At 48.1% G+C, this 10,150-nt stretch overlaps 1 protein-coding gene across 1 annotated transcript in view; it reads left to right on the top strand.

Moving 5' to 3' along the window:
- Positions 1-10,150, top strand: part of Dapk2 (death associated protein kinase 2) — a 114,449-nt gene that overhangs the window by 102,462 nt on the left and 1,837 nt on the right. The window contains exons 10-11 of the mRNA XM_021207281.1: positions 8,090-8,179; positions 8,280-8,363. Coding sequence (XP_021062940.1) covers positions 8,090-8,179; positions 8,280-8,363 — 174 coding nt within the window. The remainder of the gene's footprint in view (positions 1-8,089; positions 8,180-8,279; positions 8,364-10,150) is intronic.

Genomic DNA, 10,150 nt, shown 5'->3' on the forward strand with positions numbered 1-10,150 from the left:
CAGGTGTGTATAGTGTAGAGAGCAGGTGTGTATAGTGTAGAGAACAGGTATGTATTGTGTAGAGAGCAGGGTGTGTACAGTGGAGAGTGGGCTGAGGCAGAGCAGAGCTAGCAGGGCTTTGGCATGTTGAGTTCTGCCTTTGTTCCCAGGGTCCTGGGCTAATGCTGAAGGAGAAACTCTCAGAGGCAGCACAGACCAGATTTTGATCTAATAAAGTCATTCTCTAGAATCCTTTTTTTTTTTTTTTTAACTAGCAAGCTGGATCATTTAAAATAGCACATATAATAACTGTAATAGAAACCATTTTAGTCAAATATAAGAAACCATAATTTTAAGATGCATGATTATTTTATGGACAATTAAGACAGAAAAAATCCTATCACGGGCAGTCTTCTAGGAGATGCACAGGGAGAGGGCACACACGAGACAGCACCACCACGCAGAAGAGAGTGGCAATCACACCTGGCCCAACTTTGTCCCTAGGGAGAGATGGAAAAACTTGGATCAGGAGGCCTGGCTGCCTTGGCAGCAACATTGCTCTTCAGGTTTGGACCACATCGGTGTGAGCCAGAAGAACTTCAAGCATGGACTGCTGTGCCCCGCAGTCGAAGTCTGGGTGACCCCACCTGACTCCCTGAAGCTGTGCAGCCTTCTCTCCAGATGACCTGCCTCACTCCAGGCCCACAGTGATGAGATGCTCCATTGATTAGGAGGTGCTATGATGTCTACGGTTTGACATTGCACATCCTGGGATGAAGGAAAGACCGCAGAACCCCGTGCCTTATGCTGAAGACAAATGACTCTACAGTCCTGTGTGCCCTGTCACGGGATGTCACACACTTGTTTGGGACAAGACACCATGAATATTAAAGGTCCCTTTGGGTGCATCCGCAGACTTTGACATTTATATTGGGTTTCCTAAGAAGAAAAAGGTCATGGGTGCAAACGTGCTGGGTGAACCTTCTTTGAAGGCCAAAGTAAATGCAAGAAGATTTAAGTGATGGCCATGATTCAATTGGGGGGATGGGGAAGGGAGGGAGAGCTGGTTTTCTTGGGTGGTGGAAGCTGCTACTCTGTTCATGCTGAAAGGGTCCTCAGAGGGGACCTCCCCAGGACTCCCCCAGTATAGCAGTTTATGGTGCAGCACTCATCCAGGTCACACAGCTGGTCAGCCTCTGGGCTGGCACAGAGTCATAGTGGTTTCCTTCCATGCAGTGTAATTGTCCTCTGTGTTCAGTCATGAGTGTGACAGTGTCTCCTTTAGCTGTTTCATAACCAGCCCCTTAACTGGACAAAGACAAAGTTAACTGAGGAAAAGTATCCAAAGGCTTTCAGGGAACTTAGAGAAGACTGTGACCCTCCTATGTCACCTGACACACAAACTCCTTTCTCCTAAGGAATCACAACCTGGTGTGCAGGGGTGTCTGAAGAGACCAGTGAACCCACCTGCTCCTCAGAGGCTCACAGTTGGCATCTTAATAGCCACCCGGAGCACAGCACTGTCATGGCAGGATTTGGGACAGGGAGTAGAGTGCCTCATAGGACCTAGAGGAAGGGAGCTGGGAACAGGGGACGGCCTCTGCCATCGTTGGGATCTTCTGCATTGTATATGGGGTTACACATATGTATATGGGTACATTTTATACGTATGTGTATGTTTGTGGAAGCCAGTGGTTAACTTTGGTTGTCATTCCCCTGGAGTGACTCTTCCTCGGCTTATTTTTGAGACTCTCTGGCTGCCCGGTCCTGGCAGACCTGAAGCTCACTATGCAGACCAGGCTGGCCTCCAACAGAGATCTTTCTCCTCCGTGTTGGGATCAAAGGCATGTGCTACCACATCCAGCTCATCCACCTTGCTTTTTGGAACAGGGTTTCTCATTTGGGACCACTTAGACCAGGCTGGCTGGCCACTGAGCCCCAGGGGATCTGCCTCTTTTGGCCTCCAAGGCATTGGGAATACAAGTATACACCCCTGAGCCGGGCTTTTTACCTGGGGATCAAACTCGGGTCCTCATGCTTGTGCAATAAGCACTTTGCTGACTAAGACATCTCCTGGGCCCTCATGAAGGAGTTTTGATTTACCAGACTTTAAATTAAAGCTTGGCTTCGTGCTCAGCTCAGACATCATCTAGGCTGTCAGAGGGCAGGGAGAGTCTGTGACATATCCCCAAAAAGCAGTTCCTAAGGAAGTTGGGAGGCAGGTCCATGGGCAGGAAGCTGTTCCTAAGGAAGTTGGGAGGCAGGTCCATGGGCAGGAAGCTGTCCTATCCTGAAGCAGATACAGCCATGGCTGCCCTGTGTATGTCAGGAAGGGCGGCCACACTTGGCAATGGATGGTTTTGCAGATTCTGAAGGCTCATGAGAAAGAGTTGGAGCAGAGAGAGAGAGAGAGAGAGAGAGAGAGAGAGAGAGAGAGAGAGAGAGAGAGAGAGAGAGAGAGAGAGAGAGAGAGAGAGTGTGATCAGAATAGGAAGGGCCAGAGAAGACTCTTCAGCTTCTCCTCCTGAGGTGACAATAACAGCAGTAGCTTCCCTTTTCACAGCCATGTCAGAGGTGTCTGTGCGCCCAGACATAACTGCCTCATCACTGTCAAACCTTCTAGAAATGTCTGTGGAGCTGAATAGCTTTTCTCCTTTGTAAAATTCTTGGCCTATGGGGAAGGTTCTTGGCCCTGAAGACTAAACCTAGTGGGTGGTGGGCATACTGGAGTCGCAGAGGGGTCAGTTCAGTTGACCAAACCCCATTGTGTTCTAGTTCTAGGGGGGGAGGTGAGGGATACGGTCATAGCAGCCCTGAACAAGAGGTACACTGTACTTAGTTCACAGTTGATAGGGAGAGATGGTTCTTTAATGATGTAGCCACTGGTAAACCCACCCAGGTTCATGTACACAACCCTCATGAACATCACTGGGACACACACACACACACACACACACACACACACACACACACACGAGAGGTATTAGTTGGAAAGAGGAAGGGGATTGGTGAAAGAGTGGAGAAGGATTAATGGGTGGGAATATGATTGAAATACATAATGTTCATGTCTGAAAATGTCATAAGGAAACCCTTTATTAAATATAATTAATATATGCTAATAAAAACATTTTTAAAAATACCTCAAAGTGGAAAAACAGATTCAGTATCAGACCAATGCGATCCAATCAACTGGGAGGTGGGAAAGGCTTGGTAAGTTATCAATTAGACCAGTGGTTCTCAACCTTCCTAATGCTGTGGCTCTTTAATATAGTTCCTCATGTTGTGACACCACCCACCAAAATTATTTTTGTTGCTACTTCAAAACTGTAATTTTGCTACTGTTATGAATCGTAAGCATCTGTGTTTTCCAGTGGTCTTAGACGACCCCTGTGGAAAGGTCATTGGACCCCCAAAGGGGTCAGGACCTACAGGCTAAGAATGGCTGAGTGAGAGGTATACAACACGGTAGAGATGTTTTTTGGTTGAGGCAGTACATGAAGGACAACAGAGTCTGCGGAGATCTAGGGAGCTGCCTCTTCACGGAGACACCTGCCTCCTCCTGTGTCCTTAAGGAAGGTACTGGGTAGAATCTGGAGATCTGTTCGCAGGTTGGGTCAGGAGCTTGGACCTGAGTGACAGGTGAAAAAGGAAGGGTACAGAGATTAAAAGGGGTCTGTAACTTTTTAAAGGGAAAATTCTCAAAATGTACACTGAAGTATGGAGGAATGGAATGGTGAGTTACGTGTGTCACACCCTGCTCCAGGAGGGAGCCAGTCCACGACCCTCACCTCGTTCATCTCCTACCCCAGCCCCCACACTTTCGAGACCTCTTGCTATACAGTCCAGCCTGGCCTCAGATTCACACTTTTCCCGCCTTAGCTGCCAAGTGCTGCAATTATGGGTCTGTGCCCACAAGCCTGCAAGACCTTTCTCAGGCGCCTTCGCTTTTTGTTTGCGGTGGAGTCCCTTCTCCTGGACACTCATCAAGAAGGCCAGGCTAGCCTGTTGAGCTTTCCAGGGACCCACCTGTCTCCTCCCCCCATGTCACTGTGACTACGGGTACCCATACTTTTCCATGGGTTCGTGGTTGAACTCCAATCCCCATGCTCGTGAGGCAATGGCTTCTCTGACTGAGTTGTCGTCTTTGTGTAAGACATCATGTCATCATTATACCTGAGGAAGTCAGTGATTCCTTGTCTCCTCCATAAACCTAATCCACCCTCATGTGACAAGGGTGTCTGTCACATCTATTTGGTTTGTTCATATCAGGACCCAACCAGAGTTCACACGTGGCATTTAGTTGAAACCTTTACATTCTCTTAAGGGAACAGGGGTGGGGGAGGACACAGGAAGGGGAAGAGTTTTGGAAAGTTTTTCCAGGGTTTCTCTGTGTAGCTCTGACTGTCCTGGAACTCACTCTGTAGACCAGACTGACCTTGAACTTAGAAATCTGCCTGCCTCTGCCTCCCAAGTGCTGGGACTAAAGGCATGCGGCATCATGCCCGGCTTTAGTTAAGACCTTTTATGGATCCAACAACTTATTATTTTCTTTAAGGTTTGTTTATTTATCTCATGTGTGTGAGTACACCATTGCTCTCTTCAGACACACCAGAAGAGGGTGTCAGATCCTATTGCAGATGGTACCCACCATGTGGTTGCTGGGAATTGAACTCAGGACCTCTGGAAGAGCAATCAGTGCTCTTAACCACTGAGCTATCTCCCAGCCCCCGGGGAAGTTTTTCTTAGAGACAAAAAAATTGCTCAGAAAACAGAAAGGCCTGGTAAAGAGGATTAGAACACTGTCCATGTCTCTGTCCCGAAACTACCAGAAAGATGAGGCTAGACCAAGCTCCGAGAGGAACATCTTCACTTCTCCCAGTGGTGGGTGGCTGCAGGGTCAGCTCCCGAGCACCCAAGCTGGAGGAGATGGCTACACTCACAACATTTTCACCTGCATCTTCCTGAGAAAATAGATGTTTGCCAACAGGGGCCAAGGCCCAGCCAGCAAAAGGAAGGGAAGAAGTGCCCCTTGGAGGAAGACTGAACTGAGAGGAAGGAAGTCTACCAAACCCAGAGTGACAGGAGAGAGAAGTGGGTGCTCCTGGCATTCCTTCTGTGGAGTATGCGGCTTTTGGGGTGGCACAGATGGAGGCCTAAAAACCACAGTCTATTTGCAGCGCCTATGGAAAGCCTGAGACTGAGAGAAAAATCACTGGAAGGGGTGGCTCTTCTAAAGCCCACAGTCCCTTTCTCACATCTTGAGGGTGGCTGCTGCAGCTGCTTCCTCTCCCTGCTCTGGGGCGTCTCTTCACACCTGAGGACACACCCCTGAGCTATTTCAGAGACATTTGCATCTGGGTAAACAAAATCTGAATCCAGTCACAGCTTTCCGTTTTTCTTGCCTCTCTTTTTTTTTTTCCCCAAGACACCAAACATCTCTGGAAGCCTGGGCAGAATGACCTGGGCTCCCTGGTCAGAGACAGACCATAGACTGGAAGATGGACACTCACTGTCTTTTTGAAGAGGGAAGAGCTAGAAGCTGGCACAGTCTGTTCAACCAAAACAATGCCACATTCCTTCTGGGAACCGGGCTCCCTGCAGAATCTCTCCCATTGACTTTCCTGACTGAGATGGCAACATCGGCCTTTTGAGATACTCTTAGCAACCAAGGAGCCCGTTATCAAAGGAAGGCCAGTCTGACAGATTCATAGCTTAGGTGGCCTTTTCCTTGGAACTCGTGTGGTTATGTGTAGCATAGAGAGAGGCTTTAGAAGTAATTGTCACCTCCTGTTGATGGTCCTGGGCACAGCTCCACCTGACATTTTGTCTGGCCCTCTCTGGGCTATGACTGACACTGTTGAACCAGAAGGAAGTGATGTTTTCCTTAATAGGATTTCCTTTTCTCTGCAGGTGGTTTCTCCAGCTATGGGGGCTGGGGGTAGGGGTTGGGAATCAGCCATTTCTCTTCTACCCATCAATAAGTACATAAGAATAAGTCTTTTTTTCTCCCTGAGTCTACTGCTTCAAATTTCCTTATGAAAAACAAATACACCATACCAGAATTAGGTTCAAAGGTCGTTTATGGCTGAGTGAATTGTACCTCCAAATGAGGTTGTGATCACTGATCAAAGTGCCCTGGGCCTCTTATTGGTGGGTGTGAGCAGGCCTGGATTTAGGATTTCTTTAGTATATTTGTTTGCAGTGTGTGTGAGTGTGTGTACATGTGCATATAAGTGCCCCATGTATAGAGATCAGACAATGATTTTTTTGTCACATGGAACCTAGGATTGAACTCAGGTCATCAGACTTGGCAGCAAGCGCCTTCACCCACTGAGTCATCTTGTCGGCCCAGGTCCTGGGACTTCATTTTAGTTGGTCTTGTCACACAACAGGAACATGATTGGCTAGGGGAGGAGGGAAGAATGGCCTGGTGGTATAGACAAGGACAGAAGCAAATTCCAGCATCCACAGGTTGCTTCCCAGCTGTGGGAGGCCAAGCTGACATCAGTGGGTTCCACACACAGCAAAGAAACATTTGAGGCTCTCGTGATGATATCAGAATCAGTAATATTTCTTGAACGATGTGTAAAATAGGATTTGAAATATTTGGGAGTAGGAGGTGAGGTATCCCTGGCATGGGCCTCCTGCCAGATGCCAGTCCCAAAACTGTGTAGATGGTTGTGTGCACTGGCCTCCTTCTGGTGCCCTGAGGGAAAGTGAGAGTGGAGCTGTGCTCTGATGTGGTTAGGTAGGACCAGCTCTGAAGAGTCTATGGGTGGCTTCCCTTAGCTCTTACCTATGACAGCATCACAGGCTGTCGGAACAGAAAGGGAACAGCTGCACTGGCCTAAGGGATCAGCCTGGGCCGTTGTCCTTGGGTCACGGGGCCCTTTGAGAATCTGCCGAAGCTGTCAGCTGTCCTTGGAACTGTTGCTTGCCTGGACACACACACACACACACACACACACACACACACGCCACACACTTAACTTTACTTCCATAATTAATACATCATAAACTCTGCAATTCAGTGGCTCTTTTTGTTTTTGCAAGATTGTATCATCACTGTCACTTTCTTTCTTTCTTTTTTTTTTTTCCGAGACAAGGTTTCTCTGTGTAGCCTTGGCTGTCCTGGGACTCACTCTGTAGATTTCTGAGTTCGAGGCTGGCCTCAAACTCAGAAATCCTCCTGCCTCTGCCTCCCGAGTGCTGGGATTAAAGGTGTGCACCACCACCGCCCGGCCACTGTCACTTTCTAATCCAGAACATTTTCATTAAAATGAAGACATTCTTGGGGCTGGAGAGGTAACTCGGCAGTTAATAGTACTTGCTGCTCTTCCTGAGGACCCGACTCCTATTCCCAGAACCCACCTAGGGCACTAGCTCCCCCTGAAGCTCCAGGGAGTTACAGGCAATGGTGAGCTGCCAACACGGGTGCTGAGAACCAAACTCAGGTCCTTTGGAAGAGTAATACGTGTTTTGACTGCCAGGCAGTTGAGTGACAACTGTGTCTCTGTCTCCTGTCCCTGCCCCATCAAGGCCCCTATTTCCTTCCATTTCTAATACTAGAGGAGTATCAGCAGCGCCACACCTACCAATAGGCTTGTATTTCACCAAAGCCAGAGCCAGCCTAGCGCTCCCTGCCATAAAATGACCCCCTCCCCAAAGTGACACTTATGGCTACTGCTTCTAGCTTTTCTCAGTTAGAGGTGGTAGTCATGTTAGTCTCTCTCTCTCTCTCTCTCTCTCTCTCTCTCTCTCTCTCTCTCTCTGTGTGTGTGTGTGTGTGTGTGTGTGTGTCTGTTAGTCCATTCATCCCTCCCTTCCTCCCTTATTCCCTCCCTTCCCTCCCCTTTCCCCTCCCTTTCTCCTTCTCTCTGTATATGCATGTACTACATTGTGGTAATAATAGCTCAGAGACACTCAGGATACCTTCTGGGAAGTGAGACATTTGTAGCCTCCCCCTTACAGCGACATTCCCACTGCATGCCTTGCTGGAGAAGGAGGTCAGCGGCAGGCTGAGGACAGTGTGAAGTCCAGGATTCTGTGGGGAGGTGGGTAACTGCCATTTGAAGCCCAGTTGACACCGTCACGCTGTCTTCTCTCTCAGCCGGTGGACAACCAGCAAGCTATGGTGCGCAGAGAGTCCGTGGTCAACCTGGAGAACTTTAAGAAGCAGTATGTCCGCAGGCGGTGGAAGGTACGTCAGGGCCTGGGGTGAGGGGCAGGGGCCTAGGGGCTCCCTGCTTCTCCCCAGATCTCCATTTCAGCTAGCTGTCCTCTCTTCTCTTTTCCCTCAGCTGTCCTTCAGCATTGTCTCCTTGTGCAACCACCTCACTCGCTCCCTGATGAAGAAGGTACACTTGAGGACAAGCGAGGACCTGGTGAGTACATGCAGAGCCCTCTGCTTGGGCACAGCTCCTGGACTGTAGGTGTGGAGGGGGAGGATATTAACTATTTCTAGCCTGTTCTGTGGGCCCTGAAGGCTGAAGTGTGACCAGCAGGGGGATATGTTTGAGGGACCATTAGGAACCCTTTCCTATGGGCTCCCTAAGAGCTGTCACTCCACCACCCCCCACCCCTACCTGAGGACCAATAGACCCCTGAGAACTGTGGAGATGGGCCCCATAGACCATCCAGAATTTATTCTGGCCAAGTATAATTGTACACATCTATAATCTCAGCACTTAGGGGGTAAAGGCAGGAGGGTACAGGTGACATGAGACCCTATTGCAAGTCATGCCACCTCAAAAAGTCCATTTCAGACAATCCCAGCTCCTCTGTACAATGGGTACACCCTTTCTTTCTTACACCCTTTCCAACTTTCCCTATTTTGTCTTAGACTGCCTGTATCAATAACATCTGATGATATATTATACTTATTATTATTTTTTCTTTATTTAATGTTTTCATAGTACTAAGGATTGAACCCAGGGCTTTTGATATGCTAGCCAAATGCTATACCATTGAACTACACCCTAGCCCTTTAGTGTATATTTAAAACAAGAGACTTATAATGGAATATACTCATCAAGAGGGTGGTCTCTAAAGCCAGTCTTCCAGAATTCAGATCAGCCATTACCCTGCTGTGTGACCATGAAGAGGTTACTTAATTTCTCTGTTCCAAAATGTCATTATTTGTAAAATTGGGGTAATAATACTTGTTACATTGTTGGGTAGTGATTAAGGGTAAATGAGGACCCATCCCTAATGCCTGGTGGGTAATTAGCAATCCTTAATGCTGCTTAAAATCCTCCTGTAGTTCTCGAAATGGGCATCAGTATTAGCTTTTCAGTTGGTAGGGGTTCCCTGAGATAACCTCTCCCCCCCGGATTGAGTGGAGAGAACAGGCCTGTCCAGAAGGTATAAGTTAGTTCATATATTCCAGGCACAGCAAGGGCCCGAAAAGCAACTGCCTGCAGCCGCCCTGTATAAACTGAAGATGCTTAGCACTGGGCCTGCACCCCAGCTCCCACAATAGCCCTGTACTCCCCAGAGCCCCAACACGTCCTCAGGTGCCTTTTTTCCATAGACTGGGCTTTTGTTTATTCCTGCTTTTGCCAGGACTTTGGTAGCTCTAGAGGCCCTTGTGGCTGAGTCCCTCCTCTGGCCACCAGCCTCATGGACTATAAAGGGAACTGACTTGGCTGGCTCTGAGGATCCCCGGTTGTCACCTCTGAGTTTACCCAGCTTACTCTTTTATTGTTTGGCTCTGACTCATACTAAAACATTGCTGTTCAGCAAGGCCTGAGTTATTTTTGTTGTCCTGTCAGAGTTGGTCCAGGATGTATTGGCTAAGTTGATCTTGACCTCAGATTTCCCACTGGCTCAGGCTTGCCTGCGGGGGTGTACGACAGGCAGCAGGCATGGACCTAGATCTTGGACATTTTGCCTTGATGTGATATTGTTGAAGAAAGGGATGTAAAAGAATTTCAATTTCTAACTTTTCCATGGTGCAAAATATAGCCTTTTTGTTGTTGTTTTTGTTTTTTATTTTTTACTCAGACACTTACATGTTATATGGTTTTTCTTATTGAACCTTCCTTAAAATAATGTTTTTAGAAAGATGGCATGAGGGCTGGAGAGATGGCTCAGTGGTTAAGAGCACTGACTGCTCTTCCAAAGGTCCTGAGTTCAAATCCCAGCAACCACATGGTGGCTCACAACCATC

Source organism: Mus pahari, chromosome 10 (genome assembly GCF_900095145.1).
Source record: "Mus pahari chromosome 10, PAHARI_EIJ_v1.1, whole genome shotgun sequence".
In the NCBI taxonomy this organism is placed as follows: Eukaryota; Metazoa; Chordata; class Mammalia; order Rodentia; family Muridae; genus Mus; species Mus pahari.